This window comes from Pinus tabuliformis, chromosome 3_1, assembly GCF_031772625.1.
Source record: "Pinus tabuliformis cultivar Carrire ecotype Pingquan chromosome 3_1, CPIR1, whole genome shotgun sequence".
Taxonomy (NCBI): Eukaryota; Viridiplantae; Streptophyta; class Pinopsida; order Pinales; family Pinaceae; genus Pinus; species Pinus tabuliformis.
The window spans coordinates 407,694,244-407,719,878 of record NC_142301.1 but is presented as its reverse complement, the minus strand read 5'-3'; the positions used below and the strand labels follow the sequence as shown (position 1 = coordinate 407,719,878).

The 25,635-nt window shown below is 40.9% G+C and overlaps 1 protein-coding gene across 23 annotated transcripts in view; it reads right to left on the bottom strand.

Annotated features, from left to right (window-relative positions):
- The window catches only part of LOC149187470 (nudix hydrolase 20, chloroplastic-like), a 614,870-nt gene that overhangs the window by 437,888 nt on the left and 151,347 nt on the right, over positions 1-25,635 (bottom strand). For all 23 annotated transcript variants that reach the window (XR_016255773.1, XR_016255775.1, XR_016255776.1 and 20 more), the window contains exons 3-4: positions 1,654-1,864; positions 1,007-1,087 (exon numbers count right to left, since the gene is read on the bottom strand). Coding sequence is in view for 19 of the 23 variants with exons in the window: in XM_089411370.1 (XP_089267496.1) it covers positions 1,007-1,087; positions 1,654-1,864 (292 nt within the window). In the remaining 4 variants the exon portion in view is untranslated. The remainder of the gene's footprint in view (positions 1-1,006; positions 1,088-1,653; positions 1,865-25,635) is intronic.

Below are 25,635 nucleotides of genomic sequence, written 5' to 3'. Positions count from 1 at the left end.
TCCTTAAATTTAATTTCATCCATCAAAGACTTAGTGAATAGGGATTCCCCCCTTGTGTTGGCAATTAGACCAACCTAAAGTGTAGGAGTGGGTTATTGAGGTGACAGTGAATGACACCTCCAAGTTGCCTTTAGGTCCTTGCGTTGTGCCTTGGGACTTTGACACCTGGTGTGTGTGTCTAAATAATAACATGTATAAAAAGGTTGATGCATCTATAATCATCATTAAACAAGTAGTTAAATCTATGTTTTCATGTTTTCTGCAGTTGATTCGCCATTTTGCATGTATTTTTCTTAATAAGTAGCATCAGAATATATAAAAATATGTATTATATAAAAAACACTCACTCCTGGAAGCTTTTTGAAAATTGTGCTTCCTGCTCGCCGCTCCCTCCTCCGAACTCCCCACAGCCTTGCTCTAAGGTCCTGTGTGGTTTGTTCATAACTACTGTTTAACAATTAAAGAACAGGCTGCAAAACTCAGGACTGTCAGATGGATGCTGTATAGTTTGTCATGGGAAAAAACTGTCAAGCATGTCTCTGGGATTGTTGAGCAGAACAAGTGTTCTGGGAATAGCCTTCTTCTGAGTTTTTGTCAACCATCTGCACTGGGATTCATTCTACTGAACAGGTGATAATCAGGCAGCACTGTAGAGAATCTAAATACATGTTAACACTATCCAGCTGGTAGGGATCTCTTTTCTTTTAAGTAGAGATGTGCAGCTATGTCTAATGAGGATTCCTCTCCATTCCATCTGGGAGAACTTACCACTTTCAAGAGGGCAAGCGATTTAGTTCTCAACTAGGATGAGAATGTCTATAAAGGTTGCAGCATCAGGATGACACTAAGGCAGGCATTCTGGCACTCCTCACATATGTGGGGAGAGGTTTCCTGTATAGACTTTTTCATTTAGAATATGAGAACAAGAACCGTGAAATATTGGCTTTAATCTTCAGGGTCTTCTTTACATAATAGTTTTCCAGCTATGTAATTCTGAAGGACTTACCTTGGTTCCAAAGTATGGAACAGCCGCACGCTCCAAAGAGAACAGTAATTCTGTGCCAAATGCCAGGGCCACCGGATACAGCTGTTCAATCATATTAAGAATTTGTTAAAAACTGTGAATTCGAAGACACTCACACACACACAAACACTTTAAGCATGGAAAATTAGTTAGTTCCCATTTTCATAAGCAAATCTTACCAAACCATTTGTGTTGTAGTACTGACTAGTCAATCATACAGTTTAAAAATCATCAATGTGATTTACAAGGAAAACTTTTTATGAAACATACAGTTTATTATACATTTCTCCGTTCAATAATGTATTTTATAGTTCATTGTTTGCCATGCAAACTGTAACATGCACAAAGTGGAAAACTATTCTAATTCCCACTTCCTAAATGAAATGAGAATTTGCATTATTTGTTTATAGGAACCTAGCAGTTTCATATAAGTTGCAGTATATAAATTGGTTGGTGAAATGTAACAGTATGGTTTCACAGATCATGTTCATTTCAAATTATAGGTTAAAAACAGTTTAACCATCTTAAACCAGAAATAATTCACTGCATAGGGTTTAGGAAAAATTCCATTTACTAAAGAACCAAATAATAACAATGAACACAAATAAAAAGAGAACAAAACATATTACCTCATTTCTCAAACCAGGAATCACACCTTCTTTATGTAACCACTTAATGGCACCTCCTATCGCTTCAGTCCTCTCATCTGGTGTTTTTAACTGATGATGAAAAGTGATATATCCACTTGTGCAGGCTTCATTGGTAAACACGCCATTTCTGTGGTCAAAATTGTTTTCTAGTATAAAAACATCTTGAAACTGTTTCAGGTGTGCTACTATTCTGCAATAAATGGAAACAAGCCAAAAAACAACCTAACTTCCATCAGAAAACAAAAGTTAAAGTCAAGACACAAAATTTATAAATGAGTTTTTCAAATGAAAATTTTCCAGAGGTTTATTCAAGTATGATGAAAGCAAATACCAGGCAAGGGATTGCCATATTGTCTGCTCTGACATTGCAGTTTATGGACACCTTTTGTGATGAGAAATTTTGATTTGGAGTTTTTCCCAGAGGATAGACTCATAGAGAAATTTTCACAAACATCAGTATAGAAATATTTCATGAATCTTCTAGAGATTTGGATCATGCTTTATCTTTCAAAATTGGATCCAGTTAATGACAATCTATGCCATTGAATATGGTGGATCAAAAGGACTCAAAATTACATCATAGATAATCTCCTGAAATTTAATTAAGGAATCCTTATCAACATAAGACCCTGAAATCTTTTTCACCATACTGTCAAAATAAACTCACATCTTGTGACATGAACTATAATTTACATGTTGATTAGGACTTTCGGTTCAAATTGTTTGGAATATACCATGTGATCTTGCATACATGCAAGACTTAAATTTGTCACCTTTAGATATTGGCAATTTAACACTCCCTACCATAAAGATAGCATCGTCCCCAATGCCAATAAATTGTTGGTCTGCTCAAAAGTTTTCAACATATCCTTGATGGGTTAGTCTCTCTGAGATTCAAGCAGCAATTTATTTATCAACTAAATAATTTCCATAACTTATCCAAAATTGAGTCTAAATCAAGTAGGCTGGGTTCAACTTTTTTATTTTACACTTCGATCTTATCTAAGGTTTAAAAGTTTAAAAGAATCCAGGTTTGAAAGAACTCAAAGTACAAATATGAAATGTCACATTTATATGTGGATAACGAATTGATCCATATATTCACTAACTGGAAAAGTTGGTCACTGACTTCAAATTAGAATAGTTTCCTTCAAGATCAACAACAAGTTTGACCCAATATTATTTTCTACTTGTTTGTTCATTTATATCTGAACAGTGACGTTTTTCCATACTTGATTCCTCCTAGTCTTTGACATCATTACTTTTAATTTTTACCGTGTCAGAGAATATATCACCACAGTGTTGCATGAAACGACCCCCACACCCCCTGGGGATCGAAACCTGGATTCACGACCCGTACGGATCCGTGGGTGATCCGGCCCCAGAACCGCGTCCCGGAAATTCAAAAATGCGGATTGGGCCAGAAAAAACAATTCCTGGCCTATGGGAACTGTCCGGCCCAATCTACATTTCCGTACGCCCGAGACGCGGTTCCGGGACCAGATCACCCAGTGGATCATGGCTGAGTCCAGGAGGATCCCAACCGCTTCCGTGGGCCGCCGGCCGGATCTGCAATGCTTACCCACCAAAATCATTTTTTTAATTTTTTTTGTTTAATCGTGGTTGGGGGTGGGTTTAACTTGGGTTAGGAAAAAGAATGAAGGGAATAAAAATCTATTTCTCCTCTCATTTCCTCACTTGTATTTTTGGAGAGCTTGGAGAAGAGATACTTGAGGAGAGCTTGGAGGAGTAAAGGAGGAGGAGCTAGGAGCGGTGAAGGAGGAGGAGCTTGGAGGAGTAAAAAAGGGCTTCCATCTACAAAAGCTAAAGAGTTAAGTGCAAACCCCAAACTCCCTTATTTTGTTGTCATTGTTTTTTGTATGTTTTCTCCTCCCTCTCCTACTCTTTCCCATTCTTTCTTCTTGCTCATTTAATTGCAGGTTGTCCACTACCTACATTCATATTCCAAGATGGTGTTCTTTTAGCTACTATGTATCATTCCCCTTTTGGTTTTCATGATGGCAAGGGGGAGTAGGAATAGAAGGGAAGAAGAACAAGAGGATAGTGGCCCCCATATGAGTGACCCAATGTATGATGAGGAGGAAGGGTTTGAAGAGGAAGGGGATAAACCTGAAGAGAACATTGAAACACTAGAGGGAAAAGTTGCATTGACACCCTTGTGGAACTATGTGACCAAACTTGAACAGGGAAAAAGTGGTGGAAGCTACAAGATTTTGTGCCCTCGTGGTTGTCATGGAGGAAAACCATATAGTGGTTCATATACCCATGTGAGGAGGCATCTTTGTGGGGTGATACACACTGCACAGTGATGAGAAAAAGGATGTCGTGGCGATACAAATTTGCCCAAACATTTCAACTGAACAAAGAAGAAAATACATCCAAATAGAAGAGGTTGCACAACAAAAAAGCCAGAAACAAAAAACTCAGTCTGAATCAAGTGCAACCTCTAGATTTGTTAGCTCATCTTCTCATGGTACTTCTACAACCTTTGGAGGTACAATAATAGGGGATTTCCTTAATGTTGCTAGGAGGGATCATGTGGATGGAAAGATAGTCTGATTTCTTTGTGCTTACTGTAGGAATTTACAAAGTAAGTTCCTCAGATAGAACACCAAAGGACACTGCTCACAAACAGATCACAGATCAATACACCATTATTCTTGACGCGGTTAAAACCCTCAAAGAGGGAAACAGTCCACAGCCTCTCATGAACGGTCACCCTACAAATGACCCTCCATGCTCTTTAAATAGAGATCATGGACCAATCGGCTATTAAGCCACGGATCAAGTGTCGGTAATACCGAGGAGAGGATGAACAGTCACATCACTACATGTTTAGAACATATCATGACCGTCGGATTATAAGTTACAAAAGTACATAGTAAAGAAACACACTTTACCTAACTCTACACTAGACCAAAACAAACCGAAATAAACAGAGAGATAAATAACTAAAACTGCAAATAAAGACTGTATACCTCCACATCTTAAAACTGACGTAGTTAGGGCTACCGGAAACCTTTTCGCGTGAAACGAAAGGGGTTCCTCACTGGAACAGATGCTCCTAACACAATAGAGCAGTCCTCTCGGCCTGAAAGCGGTCAGAAATAGTAGATCTAGAAAACGACATTCGGATGCAGTTGTATCGGCTTCCAATTTGGATCACCAATGGATGCGGCCCTCAAATAGCTCTGATACCATGTAGGAATTTATAGAGTAAGTTCCTCAGATAGAACGCCAAAATACACCGCTCACAAACAGATCAGAGATCAATACACCAGTATTTTTGACGTGGTTAAAATCCTCAAAGAGGGAAACAGTCCATGGCCTGAGCCAACGCGGCCACTTCAGGCAATTTATTAATGTAAAAGAAAGAAAATTTACATCAGCTTCTCTCATGAATGGTCACCCTACAAATGACCTTCCATGCTCTTTAAATAGAGATGATGGAACAATCAGGTGTTAAGCCACGGATCAAATGTCGGTAATACCGAATAGAGAATGAACCGTCGGATCACTTCATGTCTAAGAACATATCGTGACCGTCGGACTGTAAGTTACAAAAGTACATAGTAAAGAAACACACTTTACCTAACTCTACACTAGACCAAGTTATACTTAACTATTTCCTATGTGTTGGAATATCCTAACACTTGCGGTGTACCATTCAATGTGCTCTTCTCTCCCTATTGGCATGATATGGTTAAGGCCATCAATGAAGCCCCAAAAGGATAGAAAAGCCCCAACTATGAGAAAGCTAGAATAGTGTTATTAGAAAGAGAAAAAGCAAAGGTTCAAAGAGCTTTAACACGTTTTACAAATGAGTGGATGGATTGTGGGGTATCCATTGTACCAGATGGGAGGGAAAATATTAGAAACAAACATTTGATAAATGTTCTTGGTGTTTCTGCTAATGGTGCAGTATTTATTACATGTCATGACTCCTCCTTCGCCGGTGCAACTTCCCAAAACATTGCAGATCTCCTATTGCAATCAATCAGAGATGTTGGTCCTAATAATGTGGTTCAAGTGATGACTGATAATGCAACTAAGGCAGCAAGAAACATTATTGAGAGTACTCATCCACACATCTTTTGGTTTGGGTGCCTGGTGCACACATTAAACCTTTTGATGCATGATATTGTGAAGCATAAAGAATGTGGATGTATTAACGAGCTTTACAAGAGAAGGAAGCAACTCATTAAATTTATCACAGGGCATACAAGGGTAAACTACTTTTATGGCACTTACTCCAAGTTGCAGTTGCTTAAACTTGCAAAAACAAGATTTGCAAATTATTACCTCGCCTTTATGCGGCTAGTGAAGGTGAGACAAGCTTTAACTAATATGGTGACCTCTGAATCATGGGAGGAAATTAACACTCATAGAGATGGTGCTAATGTAGCCAAGGACACTATTCTTGACATGTTATTTTGGTCACAAATTAAATATGTTTTGCAATTCACCAAGCCAATTTATTACATGATTAAGTTTGCAAATTCAGATTGTCCAATAATTGGGGAGGTGTATGAGAAAATGGATAGCATGTTGGGGTAGATTAAAGACATATTTGAGCCTAGAGATATCACCTTGAACAATTATATTTGTGCAGAGGTGGAAAAATGATGGGATGTGCTAAACATTCCATTGCATGCCTTAGCATATGTTCTGACACCTAAATACTATCATCCATCATGGCTTTCAACACCAACACCTAGGGGGGGAGCAGGAAAAGATGTTAATTTTAAGCAACAATGGTATGTTCTATGCTCTAAAGCAATTTTACTTCAATTTCTTTATTAGCCCAGTATCAATATTCAGATTAGCAATCACATCAACATGATATTAAAATGCAGATAGAACATAAACATAAACAGTGGAAGACAAGCCAAGGCAAGAGAACACAAGATGTGGCACCAACCAGGGGCAAACCCCAATGTGGGGCAACCCATGATCAAATCTTCTTTTCGTCTTCAATACTTTAGCAGAGAGAGATAGTACAATTTACAAATCTGATCATTTATAACAGCAGCAAAAGAGCCCTAACCAAAAAAGTCAACGTTGGTCAACAGGGCAGATTTGACCCTCAACAAATTGGTCAACTTCAGTCAACTTTAGCCTCCAAACAATAAGATAAAACAGCCCTCAAAACAATCAAATTCAGCCCAGTCAAAGTCTAGTCAAACAACCCACCTACGGTCAGCCCTAGCTACAGTCAACGTTGGCCAACACTTGGTCAAATTGTCCAGAAATTCAGTCTCCTGAAATTTCGCTCTCTTGAAATTTCGGCCTCCTGAAATTTCGCTCTCCTAAAATTTCGACCTCCTGAAATTTCGCTCTCCTAAAATTTCGAATGTGTGGAGAGAGAGAGGCCCAAAAATCCATACCCAATCAATGAGGAGAGAGAGAGAGAAGTGCGAAGATGAGTGTGTCCTCCAAATGAGGCTAAGTCACCTTCTATTTATATGCAACATTGGGGATGAATAGACGTGATTGTTGGGCTTCTGAGCCTACATAAGTTCATTGGCCGACCTTGACAATTTAACCGTAATCAAAATAAATTCATAACTTCATTTGTACATGTTAGAATCGGATGATCTTTAGATCAATCCTACACCTCTCGGAGAGAGGAATCCAAGGAAAATATCCGTTGTCATAAATAAGATGACCCATGTGCAGTTTGGCCCTAGTTTCCAATTTTAACACTCCCTCTCAACTAGGGAGAACTCCATCTGCTAATCCATCTGCCAATCTGTACTATCTCTGCCATTAATGCACTGCTCTGCTCTGCTGAACTATGATGAAGAAGAAGTGACCGAGAATGTATCATACCATTCTCTACTGACCTGAAGTCAGTCCCAATCAAAGTAGAGTGTGTCATACCACTCTTACTAACCCGAAGTCAGTTCCAATCAAAAGAGAGTGTCTCATACCACTCGTACTGACCCGAAGTCAATTCCAATTAATCCCAGATCAATATCGGTCATCCTAGCATAGGGAGTACAGTAGTACATGATGCGTCCATCGATAGTACTATGGTCCCTATCCTCATTTCCCTACTCATTGGCCAGATGAGAGGTACTTCCCATGAGTCCCAGACTGCATGGGTAGGATGTCTCAGTAGGAGAAGGATGAACCACTCAACCTGCCTACATGTCGCCAAGGGGTATCGCAGGGGAATGTTGAACCACTCACCCTGTACACAGCAAACCACTAGGGGAAGGTTGAACCACTCACCCTATGGTTGCTCATTGCTCCAAGAAGTACCCCAAGCCCCTTGGCGGTATCGCAAGGGAACAATGAACCACTCACCCTGTACACAGCAAACCACTAGGGGAAGGTTGAACCACTCACCCTATGGTTGCTCATCGCTCCAAGAAGTACCCCAAGCCCCCTAGTTCTCCCGAATCTCAATGTCCATCTAATATAGATCCCTCATAAGAAGGTCTCTCCACAACTCCAAGTCGTTCTCGGAAGGCTAAGAATTTGACCTTCCCTAAGGGCTTTGTCAGAATATCAACAACCTCCTCATTAGTCCCAATGTGATGGAGCCTCATTGCTCCTCATTGTACCATATCCCGGATAAAGTGGTACCTGATATCTATATCCTTGGAGCGATCATGAAACACGGGATTCTCTGATAATCAAATCCCACTTTGGTTGTCGCAGAGGATTATGGTGGTATCCAGTACATGTCCAAACAGCTCACTGAAGAGCTTCCTCAACCAAACAACTTCACAGGAGGCCATACTAGCAGCTATGTATTCGGCCTCGGCAGTGCTCAAGGCAACCGATTTCTGCTTCCTGCTCATCCAGGATATCGAAGCAGAACCCAAAGAAAAACAGCATCCAGAAGTGCTCTTGCGATCCACCACATTGCCAGCCCAATCAGCATCAGAATAACCATGCAGCCTCACATCTTTGACAGTGCATCTTAGTCCATGAGTGATTGTACCCCAAAGATATCTCAAAATATTCTTGGCACCAATCCAATGTATATGATGAGACTCAACCATATATTGGCTCAATGTGTTAACTGCAAAACATATGTCTGGATGGGAGTTCACCAAGAACATCAGTGCTCCTATGAGTTGCTGATACTCAAAAGCATTTCCCAATTGTGGTCCAGCAACACTACCACAAAACTTCCTAAAGTTAAGTTCCATCGGAGTAGTCACAGGCTTGCAGTCCACCATCCCAAATCTTTGCAATATCTTCACAACATATTTTCCTTGAGAGAGTAAAATTTCATGTGGCTTTTGCCAGACCTCCAACCCTAGGAAAGTGCATCGGTCCTAGGTCCTTCATCTCAAATTCAGAAGCTAACTCCCTCTTACATTTGTGAATGAGGGTCTGCACCTGTCAGAAAGAGGTCATCCAAATAAAGTACCGATAGCTATCGATCATCTCATACCAAGCCCAAGGTCCTTGCTTCAACCCATAGAGAGCTTTCTTCAACTTGCATACATAAGATTCCCGATCATGTACTTCAAACCCCTCGAGTTGTTCCACATAGACTTCCTGTTTGATTGAACCATGCAAGAAAGCGGTCTTGACATCCATCTAATGTAGGTTCCATCCTTGCGAGGCAGCAAGGGCTATGATCGAGCAGATGGTGGTGTATTGTTGAATTTTCTAAGCCTATCCGTTAGAAAATTAGTCTGTATTCTGCTAGTTTATTTCTTCTACTTGTTTAAAAATTGAACAAGTTACTTAATACATTAAATACCGAAATAAACACAATACAGTCACAACATCTACAAATCATCAATTGAGAGAAAACAAGCACACAAGTGACACCATTATTTTTGGACAAATGTCCCCGGAAAAACCCAAAGCGGGAAAACCGGTGCAGCTATTCAGAGGGTTATATTATTATGCAGTCTATCTGAGTACAACTGGGTGCCTAACCAGCTCGCCTAACAGAGAAAATAGACAGCAACAATACCTCTATATCCGGAAACAGGTATTCAGAAAACCTGTCCCACGAAACCCTCTCCATCACAACTAAAGCACAACGTTGGCCATTCTGGCCTCTGCGTCAGCCTCTTGCTGACCTGCCTCAGACCCAAGACCCTCTGCGTCAGCGCTCGAAGGCACTGCACAATCTCTGGGAGCCTCTGTGTCACTCCCTTTGCCCTCTGCGTGGATGACGCAGTCTCACTGGGCTTTGCGCTGCCTCTGTTGGGCTCTGCGTAGCCCGGACTGACTGCTGCTCTAGCTCTCTCTGCTTCTATGTTATTCTCCCAGTGTTGTCCCTGCCTCTCTGCCTCGTACTCGTTGCCCTCGTTGTTGATCACTGATTCCACTTTACTTAGGAACCTCGCTCTAACAAAATGAATGACTGATCACTCTAGTGTGTTCTCCAACTGACCCTCAAGCCTCCTACTATGCTTTTCTCGTTGGTCCATCAACGGCCGAGATTAAATCTCTAATCAACAGCTAAGATTAGATTTGGCTTGATCCATGACTTTTGGACCATTCTAACCCAGTTTTATATTAATACCCATTAATATTTTATTTTCCCTAAGTTTAGACTTAGGAGCTCCATTAAAAATATTAATTATTTTAATATCTCCCAAACCGGTTAGAATCTGCCCAAACCCTTTCTGGGTCTTGGAGATCTCATGTGCTTTAGCCTTCCACCAATTTTCATGGCTAGAGCACAGCCGATGCTACCCCAAGTCAACACTCCCTCTTAGCAAGGACTGTGCTCTAGTAATATTCCTCACTGAACATCACTCTGATTATCTAGCACTAGTACCTGCGCTGCTGCTAGGCCTCCCCGCCCACATCCTCTGCGCTGTTGCATCCTGTACTACTGCCCATGGCCCTGCCACTGCCACTGCTACATCTGTACGACAGCGCCCTCTGCATCCATGTTGCTGCCCATGGCCCTGCCACAGCCATTGTTGCATCTGCACTACATCCCCTTCTCCTCACATTGCATCGTGTTACCCATAGCACTGCCACTGCTAACTACTGCACTGCAACCCAGTTATTGAGAAGTAACTGATCCACCCAACTATGACATCCCTGTCAGGCTAGAGACTCTCCCGATGTTGAAGCTCCCTCTGTCACTAACTAGTGCTCCTTCTACTGAACTCTGCACTGCTGCAACAACTCCATGCATCTCGCACCGTTGCACACCTCTTCATGCCATCCTGCACTGGTGCAATACTCTCGTGCTTGTCGCACTGTTGCATCCTACTAGCCTCTGTGTTATCCCGAGACGCCTGCACTGTAGCACTCTCTGTTGCTTCATCCGCATCTATCTCTATTGACATCTACTAGTCCTGCTACTCCTCTTCGGGGCTCCCGTAGCAAGGTATAATCCAAGAAGTTGGGTACCTCAAGGATCCTGCCCCTCATCGCCTATAGTCCATCTGACTATAGCTCGATGTCTTCCCACTTCCTCTCAAGTGGCGCATGAGCACTCATGGCACAGTCGTCATCCTCCTCGACTTCTTTTTCTGCCTTCACTGGCGCTGCCTTAGTCTCAGAAACCTCTCCCTTGCTCTTCTTCCTAGGACACTGGTTTTCAAAATGACCAAATTCCCCAAAATGGAAGCACTTGACCTTGGAAAGGTCCTTCTTATTTCTCTTCTCCTGCTTTCTCGCAGATGCAAGAGTCGCATCGTCTTCTTCCTCCTCCTTGATTCTAACCCCTTTTCCGCTACTCCCCGCCTTGTTCACCCGTCTGATCTCTTCTTGATGAAGAGCTGCCCACAGTTCCTCCCAATCTGGAAGGCTCGACCTGCCCAGTATGCTCTGGACAAATACCTCCCAATCTTCTGAGACTGCATTTAATGCGGTCCTCACCATCAGTTCCTGATCCAGCGTGGCCCCTATGGAAGTTAGTTGGTCACGGATCTCCTTTAATCCACCGAGGAAGACATCTGTCTACTCTCCCTTCTGCATCTGGAATGACTGCAACTGATTTTCAAGTAACATCTTCCTTTGCACGGAAGTATGCTGGTACAATTTCTTCAGGGCATCCCATATCTCATTTGTCGTGTCCTTATCGGCAATATGCGGCACCACATGATCCTTGACCCCATCAAGGATGATGCACTTCACCCTGGCCATTGCCTCGTACTTCTCATTTTCAGTTGGGTCAACTGGGATTGCTATTGTTTTCAAGGCGAAGTCCTTGATGTGATATTTGTCTAGAATGGACAAGATCCTGGCCTTCCAGACCACAAAGTTGGACGCTCCGTCTAGCCTATCCTGATCTCTCATCCCATTCACGGGCATCTCGTTGCTCTTCTTTCGACTCCTCCAAGTCTCTCTACTTCCCTCCTGAAAGTCCTTGGTCCGACTCTCTCTGAGCCTCAATTTCCCTTCTGGAAATCCCTCCTCCTTGGTCTTGCCCTGTTAGGTATTGTTCTGACCACAGTACCCCACCAACTTCGCTCCACAAATTATCCGCAGCCTCCTATACCCCAACAACTTGAAGGACTGAGCCTCTAGGCTCTACGCAATCCCGGCACCGGCAAAATATGCACCTCCTAGCCACAGCGTCGATCCTTCCTGACTGAGAAAGATGACCGAGCACTGCATAGGTCAGGTCTACTCCTCTCTGCCTCTACGTTGATCCTCCTCCTGGCTCGAACTGATGACGCAGGCCCTCTGCGTCACCCCTTCCTTGTTGCTTTCTGCTAGGAACAACTTCTGTCACTCGAGACAGTTGTTTCTGCTACTACTGCTCTGCTCGGCTGATGCTTTCAATTATCCTGTGATCTGCAACCACGCTCTGATACCATGTTGAATTTTCTAAGTCTATCTGTTAGAAAATTAGTATGTATTCTATTGGTTTATTTCTTCTACTTGTTTAAAAATTGAACAAGTTATTTAATACATTAGATACCGAAATAAACACAATACAGTCACAACATCTACAAATCATCAATTGAAAGAAAACAAGCACACAAGTGACACCGTTATTTTTGGACAAATGTCCCCAGAAAAACCCAATGCGGGAAAACCGATGCAACTATTCAGAGGGTTATATTATTATGCAGTATATCTGAGTACAACTGGGTGCCTAACTGGCTCACTCGACAGAGAAAAATAGACGGCAACAATACCTCTATATCCGGAAACAGGTATTCAGAAAACCTATCCCACAAAACCCTCTCCAGCACAACTGAAGCACAGTGCTAGCCCTTCTGGCCTCTGCGTCACTCCCTTTGCCCTCTACGTGGATGACATAGTCTCTGGGCTCTACGCTACCTCTGTTGGGCTCTACGTAGCCTAGACTGACTGCTGCTCTCGCTCTCTCTACTTCTATGTTGTTCTCCCAGTATTGTCCCTGCCTCTCTACCTCGTACTCACTGCCCCTCACTGCTGATCATTGATTCAACTTTGCTTAGCAACCCCGCTCTAGCAAAATGAATGATTGATCACTCTGGTGTGTTCTCCAACTGACCCTCAAGCCTCCTCTTATACTTTTCTCATTGGTTCATCAACGGCTAAGATTAAATCTCTAATCAATGGCTAAGATTAGATTTGACTTGATCCACGACTTTTGGACCATTCTAACCTAGTTTTATATTAATACCCATTAATATTTTATTTTACCTAAGTTTAAACTTAGGAACTGCATTAAAATTATTAATTATTTTAATATCTCCCAAACCGGTTAGAATCTGCCCAAACCCTTTCTGGGTCTTGGAGATCTCATGTGCTTTAGCCTCTCCACCAATTTTCATGGCTAGAGCACATTCGATGCTACCCCAAATCAACATGTATTGGGCAACAGGTGGAAATATCTCATCGTAATCTACAACTTCCTTTTGAGAGAAGCCTCGAGCAACAAAGCTAGCTTTGAACTTTTATGCGCTTCCATTAGCGCCATGCTTGATTTTGTAGAGCCACTTAGACCTATCCTACACCTCTCGAAGAGAGGAATCCAAGAAAAATATCAGTTGTCATAAATAAGATGACCCATGTGGAGTTTGGCCCTAGTTGCCAATTTTAACAGAAAACCACACCTAGACCCAGAGGTTCTGGAGGCTTTTATGAGAGCATTGGATAAATTAGTCCCTGATGAGAAGGAGGCTACCGTGGTACGGAAATAATTGAGCAATTATACGCTTCGCACTACTCCATTTGGGAGCATGCACGCAATTAGAAATCAAGAGACTTTTTCTTCTCTTGAGTGGTGGAACATGCATGGAGGTGCTACTCCACTTCTACAGACTTCGGCATTGTTGGTGCTATCACAGGTGGTAAACACTTCTTCTGTAGACAGGTGTTGGAGCTCTTATTCTTTCATACACAATGTTAAAAGGAACACGTTAAATTTAGACCTGGCAGAGAGCTTGGTTTATGTTCACTACAACTTGTGATTGTTGTCCCATTACTATGATGAAGCAAAGACTAATAAAGATCTTAAGGTTTAGGACAGAAATCCAAAGGTGCCCAACTTGGAGGATGGCGTGTTGCGATTAGAGAAATTAAAGGATGCTCTTATCCAGGATGATGATGATTGAGTTGAGATGCCACCCCCATCTGGTCCCTTGGTTACCATGTTCCATGCTTCAACACCAACAGCAGGAGCTTCATCTTCATCAATTTCAATGCCACAATTTCCATAGCCACCATCTTCTTCATTGCCACCACATGGAGGCCCACCACCACGTACTGTTCGTGGTGGAAGGAGGAGAGATTAGTAGATATATTCACAATTTACTACTTTTGCCATAGATTAGACTTGTAAGCTTGTTGTGAATTTGAACGTTTTTTGCCTTACTCTTCCTAGTTCAATGTGTACTTGAGTCTTGGTGGTGGCCAAGTGGCCTATTTTGTAAAAATTATTATTTGCATTTTGGACATGACTAATGTTGATAGTTGCTCACTTGCTAGATAAATTACCTGAATGTTTGATGATTTTATCTTCTAAATGTTTCATGTCTTATAATATGCTCAAAAATTTCATGTATGTTTGTAATTGCTAGAATCTAGATGGTTGATGCTTGAATAATTAATCATTGATGTACAATGGAATCATGGATGCCATATCTATCGTGATTTATATAAAAATATGCTTATGTTTTCCTGTCTTCTACAACTAATTTGGTATTTGGGATGTTATTTTTAATATAAATGCAAAAAAATATAAACATACATATAGTAGACGCTTTAGAGACGCTTCGCTTCCTAGATTTTTGGGAAATGACGCTTCTGCATCCCCGCTTCCAAAAAACGACCCTGTTTCGTCCATGCAATGTTGATCTAGATACTATAATGATAAATGCAGTAAAGAATCATCGATTCCCTCTAAGACATTTAGGGGCAAAGGTCACAGCTTTTCCTTTGGAGGCAATAGGTGCAAGTGCTGGGGTTGAGCCTATGGTGGAAGGTGCAACTGCTAGGGCTAAGTTCAAAGGTGTTGCAGCTAAGGTGAGAGCAGCAGCCACATGTCTTCTCTTAGCTTCCTCTCTTTATGGAGGTGTTGGTTGCAAGTTGCAATGCAATCTCAACCTCCTCCACATGTCTCCTTTGGCAGTAAACCATCCTCCTCCAATTCCCCCTCCTCCTCCAACACATCAACATCTTATTCCAACCACTTAGGTGCTTCCCCCATGAGAAGCCTCTCAGCCTCCACCCTCCATGTACTCGCGGTGGTAATCGCATTCAATGAAATGGCATCCATACCAAGTGCTTTGTCAATCTTCTTCACCTACAGCCTTAGATTGTAGTAAACATAAACCATGTCATTGAGGTGATCGACATCTAACATGTATGAGGGCCATATTTTAATTAGAGAATGACGAGCATGTTACCCACCACTAGTAGGTGACCCCATAGGAGAATTTTTTCCTATAGTTGTCTTCAGCCAGCAGCCCTGACAGCCACCAGTGTAGTCAATGTTGTGCCAAATGTCTCTACTCCCTGAGCCAATCATATTTACCCTTGTCCATCTGTCAAGATCGTAAGTTTGAAGGTGGGCGATCCAACCCTAAAGGTATGGTTTTTCATTACGCAATTGGGGGCTTTTGCTTGTTTTTCTTGAGCACACTTAGGTATGGATTATTGGATAACTTGGAAAAAGGAATGGTTTTGACTGTAATCTTGTTCCCTTACCTTAACTGGGGGATTAATCCTCAACCTTAATCTCGTGGGATCTCCCCTACTAGCTTATAGCTTCAAGATGGGCACTACTTGGGAAACCTAGATTCTGGTAGTGTGGTCCCATTTTCTTGTTCCACATCTTTCACTCGCCTCTGCACATTACATGCCCTATTTCATCATCTTCCCTCTCTGGGTCCACAAGGCTCTGGTACCCCCCCTCCCCTGGTACCCCCCCTCCCCTTGTGCATAATATGGCCACATACAAAAAGAAATGTACCACAAAATGCAAAACATGGTCGGGACAATAAAATTTAGCACGTGACCAAAAGCCAAACATGAGATCTACCCCTTATCATTATGGCCATACACCTAGTTCCTAGGGCCCCTATGAGTGCACCTCGCATCATCAAGGAACCCATGTATGTCCCAACCCCTGGTGGGCAATGAATAGTCCCACCTTAAAAGGGTAATCATTGTTATATAATACACATCATGCTCTCATCCCCTGGAGCCCTGAGTAGTAAAAGAAAAATCAATATAAGGCAAAAGGCAAATGAAGAAGGGCGGAAAAACAAAGGTTGGGGTAACTCATGTACCATGATTGCTCCATCCTACATTCATACACCCAAATATGTGGACATTCCTCATCGTTACCACCTTTGAAGCCATGGCATTTGGCCTTGAAACCCATGTGTCCCCATACACCTCATCCTTATCCACATGACACCTACCACTTGAAGGATGTACCTTAGACATGTCCTTCCCTTTAGGGGTTGGGAACACCTAATAGGGTTGTTTATTAGCTACTTCTACCTAGGGAGGTGACACCATTACATGTTCAAAGCCCCAAATTTGGAAGGGAAACCCACTATGAAGTCCCATTTATGCCCTTGAGTAACAATCTTATTTACTCAATTGCACCAATGAATTATTGTATCTGAAGGTGAGGAGAAGCAATGGATATTATACAAGATTGGAAAGTGGTTTCATCATGCGCTGGGCAACTTAACTAGGGCCCAAGCCCACCAGAGGATCATATTGAAACTTGTCAGGGAAGCATTGAGAGCCATAGATTTCCATCATGTGACAGAGCATTATCTCATGCCATGGGCAGCCTCAGCGCCTTCATCAGCTTGTTCATTGCCCACATTATAAGAGAGATGATGCACTTGGACCAGTAGTGCCCCCAGTCGGCTTAGCATTGTATATAGGGTTTGGTAGCTGATCCAAGGCCCAGAGGCGGTTTTTCTCATCCTTGAGACATGGGAGGGCAGGCACCATCTTCCATGCCCTCATTTGGAGTAGTCTACAGGCTTATTTTACACCAGGAGACCCATGAGACCATTACTTGTGCCCCAAAGCCACTTTGGAGCACCACATGATGTTTTGCTTAATGAACAAGGGGCCACCCCCTTGTCTATCATTCATGGAGCACTCACTGTCATTATGGCACCTTGAGGACTCAACGAGGCCCTCCAACAGCCCTCTTGCACCATTGTTTCATCATTTCATCATGATTTTGGATGGCTTATTCTACACTTTTAAGCTATTCGGTGGGCTTGTCACCAGAGGTATGTTATTTTTCACATTAAAATATTGCTAGGGGCATCTGAGGCTAATTCGATCTACTTAGAGGCCCATATAAATAGAGTTAAGCCTCAATTGTATCAATCATCATCATTATCACACTCGGATATCTCTCTCTTGAGAATTTCATAACTTTTCCTTGGATCTCTATTGGAGCTCTTTTGATGCATTTCAATATTTTTGGGAGTTGAAATCTTGTTCTTTCGTGGAGCCGCTATCTTGATCTTGGATTGGATATATCACTTGTTATCTTGTAAGTGAAATTTTGTTGAAGATTTTTCCTGAATAATGTTTAATGTGTGGAAATTTTGCAACTAACTCTTTCCTTTTTTGTCGTAATTATTGAATATTATGTAAAAGGTTGTTAGATTGCAAATTTGTGCATATTACTCATTGAATAGCAAGTAGATGAATGTTCCTAGTGGATAAAACTTGTTTTTCTTCCATGAAATTCCATTGATCTTGGGTGGGTAAATGCTAAAGAGTGATTGCTAGGGCATCACAATTTATCCTCCATGAAAACAATTTGAATTATAGCCTAATTTCAAATCATGTAGACTCCATAGCCCAAGGGTAAGGCACTAGTCCAAGAAAATCTGGTGGTCACCCTTCTTTTACCTCTCTTTTTCTCCTCCTAAACAATTTTGGCCTCTCTCCTAGATGGCATAGCTAGGGCTGAATGTGAGTTCCATTAGAGGACTTTTTCTATTCCGATTGGACAAGGTGTTACGTTGGTGTCTCCTGAAGGAATCCTCAAACTTTCATGCAATTCCCACGGTTCATTAGTGAGAAAACTCAAGCCCTAGCTCAGACTTTGAACGCCCATCTTGAACGTCATAGCGAGAGGTCTTCCTAAGGGTGTTTTTTTAATTGCACATAGTATTCAATGGAATAAATCATCTAAAAACCCTTTCTCTACACTAGCTTGACCTAGTGAACTCCTTAGAGGGTCTCCTCCCACGGTTATTCATAAACCCTAGGTGTTGTGTAATCCCATCCTAAGCTTCTCAAGAATAGTGAAAGCCTATTTAAAGGCATATAATCGTCATACAAAGCTTCTCAAGAATAGTCAAAAATTGCAAATAAAATTGTATTTAAATTGTAATAAGTGTAGTCTAGAGAAGTTGTATGGGGTATGAGTAATCAAAATTACACTTCTCGCCCTCAACTTTCTACTATGACACACTTTGAAGGGTTAATAATGTGTTTTGGACCCTCAAAACCCACTTTTCCTAAGTTTAGTGGGAAATCTGGCAATTAATTAAGCCAGAAATTAAATAAATGGAGAAAAATAAATATCCACACATGCTAAATGTTGTAGAAATAGGGTGGAAATTATGGGGGAGTTAAAGTGAAGTTCCAAGGTGATGTGGACTCCTAAAATCAAGAAAAGTACATGCTCAAATAAAATCGAATTTCTGGCATTAAATGAAAAAGTTGTTTGAAAATTCGAATTTGCGAAATTAATGCACATTTGGGAGAATTTGGGAGAATATTTGGTGGAGATTTTTGTGGGAAATTGTCCCCACATGGGTTACCAACTATATACACTTCTCATTCCACCATAAAATTCGAATTTGGCACATAAGGGAAGAAGAAAATGATGTCCACTTGCAAAAATTCGATTTTTACAATTAGCGTTGGAGCTCCACTCAACAAATTCGAATTTCTCTTTGGGATTGTCACCTCATGCCACTTGTTTAATCACTTCTACATTGGGATTGGCTCCAATGCCATTTGTCATTGTCATTCTTCATTGGGATTTGCTCTCAACTCTCTATATGATAGAGCCATGGGCTCTCACATTGCATCATATAGTTACTAGCTATTGTGTTTGCGGAAGCGCTGCAGCCTTGTACACTTTCAGAAATATCAACAAAAACTTTGGGGTTTCATTCATGAGGTGTTCCTCCTTTTCGAGTGTGATGAATTGTTGAGCATTTGTATAATTCCTTTTACTCATGCTTTGATCTAATTTGCTTCCCTATGCTCTTGTAGATTTGTTAATGTAGAGCTATCTTGCATTGACATTTGATTTAGAAGTATGCTCTAAGTATAGAATGCTCTAGTTGGTTTTAAATAAATCTCTAGAGTTTCTTATCATTGTTTATTGCTAAATCTATATGGAACTAATTCTTGATTGAAGTTTTGTAGAGGGAACATCATGTTGGGATTACAGAATCAAGCGTGAGGGAAGTCTTTGGAGAGACCAACCCACTCTTGATACATTCTTAAAGGAGCTTTCATTTGTTCTTTGGACCTTCATAATCTTATCTTACAAAGTGGTTTTGCAGGGATTTCGGCGCATAGCTTGTACACAAGCCGAGAACTTCTAAATTTAAATCCCTTTTAAAAAACATTGTAATTCATTTCTTTCATTTGCTATCTAAGAGCTTGAAGATGGCTAAGCAAAAACGAGAGTTTACCTTTCATTTGTTATCTAAGAGTTTGAAGATGGCTAAGCAAAAACGAGAGTTTACTCTCACTCTTTAGCTTAGCCTTTTGTAAATTATAATTGTACATATACATTTTATCTTGTTGATTTTTCCATTAATACTTTACTTATTTTGCAACCATTCTTTGGATTGTTTGCTAACTCTTGTGTGACAGATTTTGAAGAGCAACTTCCCGCAACATCTAACAAGTGTTTGTTGGACCTTTGGCAAGTGGTGGGGGTTCAATATCCAAGGATGTCGTGAGCCCTTTTGAGGCTTATTTTGGCTAAGTCGAGTTCACTAGAGGGCTGCCCATTTTCCTCTCTAAGCTGTGTGCATTTGGAGGAAACTCACACCTTGTTTCCCTTGCATAAGTTTTGTGAGATCTTGTCACTACTTTCTCAATAAAAGAGGTCTAGTGTCCAAGTTTCAAGCAATTATTGTGAGAACTCTATTTGAAGTATAGTTGAGAACTTTGAAGGGCCCTCTTCTCATTGTAATATTAATAAAAGATCTAATTTTCTTGTGGGAGCTTGGGATTTCTCCCATGGTATCATATCTCCCCATTTAGAGGGAGGCGTCTCTTGGGTGGATTGACATTTGCATAGTTTAAGCTTTCATACTTCATTCACTTACATGCATGCTTTAATTGGGAATTAACACAACCTCACTATCACATTTCATTAAGTTAAAATTTGTTACAATTTCATTTGAGCTTTGCATTTTTTTTCTCCTTGTTGCTTAGAGTTATAAGCTTACACTTTACTTTGGGCAATTCATCCTTTACATGCAAGCATTTTATATTTTTAACAAACTTTGATTCGTTTCCATTTACCTTCGTAAATTGTTTCATGAACACTTGAATACATGCTTCAATTTTATGCTACATTGTTATCTTGAATATTGGAGCAATTTATTGTCATTGTCTATTTGAAACAAATTTTACTTTCAAGCAAATTACTTGTATCATTTTAATTCATTGATGAAACACATGCAACACTTGTAAGCTAATTTTATTCCTCCAATTGAAGTTATAATTGCAACTTATGTTGAAAACTATTTCATTTTCAAGCATTGCAAATCAATCTCTTTGAAGCATTTGCATGTATCATTATTTTAATTTGGGGAATTAACACAATTTGCATTTCATCTAGGCATTTTAGTGTAGGAAGGTTCCAAGCCTCATTAAAATTTTACCTCCAACATAAGTTGGTTGAAGTAGACATCTTAGGAATCCTCTATTGACTCCTCACTGTGAGATCCATATCATTGGGCATAGGTGAGGTCTGAGGATTGAAGAGTTAAACTGTAATCTTGTTGTAGAGCTAATTAATAGAATTAACCAAGAGCACTTTCCATTACATTTACTTTACTTGTCTCTTGATGGTTTGAATTTTCATATGCAAAGTCTATTCCAAAAGCAAGTATTGTAATCATTTCAAACAAGTGTTTTCTTTTCATGTTTCAAGTCTAATTGCATATTGATGTCTTGGTTTGGCACTTCCTTTCTTTTATATTTCCAAGTTAATTACTAATTTTTTGGTTTTGGCAAGATATGTTTCACATGTTTTGATTTATAAAGTTGATTATCTCAAAAGCATTTTGTATCTTACATATCTTGTGCTAACAATTCTTATTTACATTCCAGGGTTACTTTGTTTTCTCTTTTGAGAGCATTGCATTTTACTTTGAAGAAATATATCTTTAAATTGTTGAGCAAATTCCTTATAAGGCACTGGTTTTATGGCTTTTTTTTAATCATATTAATGATTGGCATTGTTATTTCAAGTTGTTCACTTCATATTTGCTCATAAATCCTTAAAAGTAATCAATTTTCACTATAACACTCTCCTAGAAACTCACATCTTTTAACTTAACTTTTTATTAGGGACCACCCCCCCAGCTAACCTAGGAGATAGCTCAAATGGAGAGAGTCAGGATTAGTGTGACAGCCCCTTCTCTGAATTCCCTGCCACCAACCACACCTTGTGGGGTTGAAGGCTTTTCTCACTGACTTGTAGGTAGGTGTAGGCGGCAGGGTCAACAGACCCCTACTAGATTGTGTGGCAATAGAGCATAAATTAAAATTAATGAAATTATAAAAAATTAAAAATTGCATTAATTGCATGTTTTCACCCTAAAATTAGGGTTGATGCCTTAGATAATTATTGTCGTCATATGCATTTTCAGCAATTAAAATTTCATTGTTTACCAAACCCTAGCTTGCTTATTTCATAGTCTTTGTCCCTTTATTGATCTAATCATTTATAGGCTATTTCTCAAACTGTTATATGCCATTGTATGCCCTAAATTTGCATATCATTAAAACCTTGATTTATAACAGCGCTCTTTGAAATCATAAGATTTTAGGAAAGTGTACTTTTGCAACTCTTATCTTAGCCCATCAAGGTTGAGCAAGGACATTTATTTTCAACCATTAGAACTTTCCTCACCCTTAATCCATCTTCTATTGAATATCATTTAGGTGGTCAAGCTACAAGCTCCTTAGAGAGCCATTTGACTTGGAACTCTAGTCATCTAACCTCTAAGTCTTGACAGCGACACCTCCCTTGTGGGAATAGTATCTGACCACTAAAGAGCAGGAAAGAAGCACCTGAGGTGACAGTGGTGGGTAATCTCATTTTTGCCATAAGACCGCCTATCTAGTGAGGCTTTGCGCTCAGCCCACTAGATTTTGTAGTGACAGTCCTTAAAGCATATTTAGGGAGAGGCTTGATGTCTTTTTCTTTGTCTTGTAATGTCTTTGCATCTTTCTTTGTTCTTGGAGTTATCATAGTTGATGATAGGTGACGATATGAACTTTTGAGCGTTGAGCAGAATTGTGCTGAAATTTGGTAGTGTTGCACACATTTTGTCAAAATTCTAAAGAGACTATTAATTTTAGGTAGCAATGGTATGTTCTATGCTTAAGAGCAATTTACTTCAATTTCTTTATTAGCCCAATATCAATATTCAGTTTAGCAATCACATTAGCATGAAAGTAAAATGCAGATAGAACATAAACATAAACAGCAGAAGACAAGCCAAGACAAGAGGACACAAGATGTGGCACCCGCTAGGGACAAACCCCAATGTGGGGAAACCCTTGATCAAATCTTCTTATAGTCTTCAATAGTTCAGCAGAGAAAGATAGTACAATTTACAAATCTGATATTTTGTAACAACAGTAAAAGAGCCCTAACCAAAAAAGTCAATAGGGTAGATTTGACCCTCAACAGTTTGGTCAACTTCAGTCAACTTCAGCCTCCAAACAGCAAGACGAATCAGTCCTCAAAACAGTAAAAAATAGTCCAGTCAAACTTGGTCAAATAGCCAACCCTGTCATCAGCCCTAGCTGCAGTCAACGCTGGTCAAGGTCAACGTTTGACGTCGATTTTTGAGCCCAGAAATGCGGCCTGCCCAAACAGAAATATCTCACCCAAAAACGCAGTCAAACATGTCAACGCATGGCCAAACTGTCCAAAAATTCGGTCTCCTAAAATTTCGAATGTGGGGAGAGAGAGAGAGGCCCAGAAATCTGCACCCAACAAATGAGGAGAGAGAGAGAGAGAAGTGTGAAGATGAGTGTGTCCAAATGAGGCTAAGGCATCATGTATTTATAGCAAACGTTGAGGATGAATAGATGTGATTGTTGGGATTTTGAGCCTACATAAGTTTGCTGGCCGACCTTGACAATTTGTCCATAATCAAAATAAATTCATAACTTCATTTGTACATGTCGGAATCGGAAGATCTCTAGATCAATCCTACACCTCTCGGAGAGAGGAATCCAAGACAAATATTAGTTGTCATAAATAAGATGACCCATGTGGAGTTTGGCCCTAATTGCCAATTTTAACACTCCCTCTCGACAAGGGAGAACTCCATCTAGTAATCCATCTGTCAATCTGTACTATCTCTGCCATCAATGCACTGCTCGGCTCTGCTGAACTATGAAGAAGAAGACATGATCCAAAATGTATCATACCATTCTCTACTAACCCGAAGTCAGTCCCAAATAAAAGAGAGTGTCTCATACCACTCTTACTGACCCAAAATTAGTTCCAATCAAAAGAGAGTGTCTCATATCACTCTTACTAACCCGAATTCAGTTCCATTGATCCCAAATCAATATCAATCATTCTAGCATAGGGAGTACGGTAGTATACGATGCGTCCATCGGTAGTACTATGGTCCCTATCCTCATTTCCCTACTCATTGGCTAGATGAGAGGTACTTCCCATGAGTCCCAGACTGCATGGGTAGGATGTCTCAGCAGGAGAAGGATGAACCACTTGTCCTACCTACATGTCGCCAAGGAGTATCGCAAGGGAAGGCTGAACCACTCACCTTGTACACAGCAAACCACTAGGAGAAGGCTAAACCACTCACCCTATAGTTGCTCATCGCTCCAAGAACTACCCCAAGCCCCCCGGAGCTCCTAGAGCTCAATGTCCATATCATACAGGACCCTCACAAGAGGTTCTCTCCACGACTCCCAGTTGTTCTCGAGGGGCCAAGAACTTGACCTTCCCCAGGGGCTTTGTCAAAATATCGGCAACCTGCTCATCAGTCCTAATGTGATGGAGCCTTATTGCTTCTCGTTGTACCATATCCCGGATAAAGTGGTACATGATATCTATATGCTTGGAGCGATCATGAAACAGGAGATTCTCTGATAATCAAATCCCACTCTGGTTGTTGTAGAGGATCACGGTGGTATCCAGCGCATGTCCAAACAGTGCACTGAAGAGCTTCCTCAATCAAACAGTTTCACAGGAGGCCATACTAGCAGCTATGTATTCGACCTCAGCGGTGCTCAAGGCAGTCGATTTCTGCTTCTTGCTCATCCAGGATATCGAAGCAAGACCCAAAGAAAAACAGCACCCATAAGTGCTCTTGCGATACACCACACTGCCAACCCAATCCACATCAGAATAACCATGCAGCCTCACATCTCCGGCAGTGTATCTCAATCCATGAGTGATTGTGCCCCAAAGATATCTCAGAAGATTCTTGGCACCAATCCAATGTATATGATGAGGCTCAACCATACATTGGCTCAACATATTAACTGCAAAACATATGTCCGGACGGGAGTTCACCAAGAACATCAGTGCTCCTATGAGTTGACGATATTCAGAGGCATTTCCCAATTCAGGTTAGCAGCACTACCACATAACTTCTTGAAATTAAGTTCCATCAGAGTAGTTACAGGCTTGCAGTCCACCATCCCAAATATTTTTAATATCTTCACAACATATTTTCCTTTAGATAGGAAAATTTCTCCTGGTTTTCGCCAGACCTCCAATCCTAGGAAGTAGTGCATCGGTCCTAGGTCCTTCATCTCAAATTCAAAAGCCAACTCCCTCTTACATTTGTGAATGAGAGGGTCTGCACCTGAGAAAGAGGTCGTCCACATAAAGTACTAGAATGAGAGGTTTATCATTTTCGACCTTAAAGTAAAGGTTCGAATCGGCTTCACTTCTAGTGAATCTCAGCTTCATCAGATAGCTATCGATCCTCTCATACCAAGCCCGGGGTGCTTGCTTCAATCCATAGAGAGCTTTCTTCAACCTACATACACGAGATTCTCTGTCATGAACCTCAAACCCCTTCAGTTGTTCCACATAGACTTCCTCTTTGATCTAACCATGCAAAAAAGCGGTCTTGACATCCATCTGATGTAGGTTCCATCCTTGCGATGCAGCAAGGGCTATAATTGAGCAGATGGTGGTGTATCGAGCAACAAGTGCAAATATCTCATCGTAATCTACACCTTCCTTTTGAGAGAAACCTCGAGCAACAAAGCGAGCCTTGAACTTTTTTGCACTTCCAT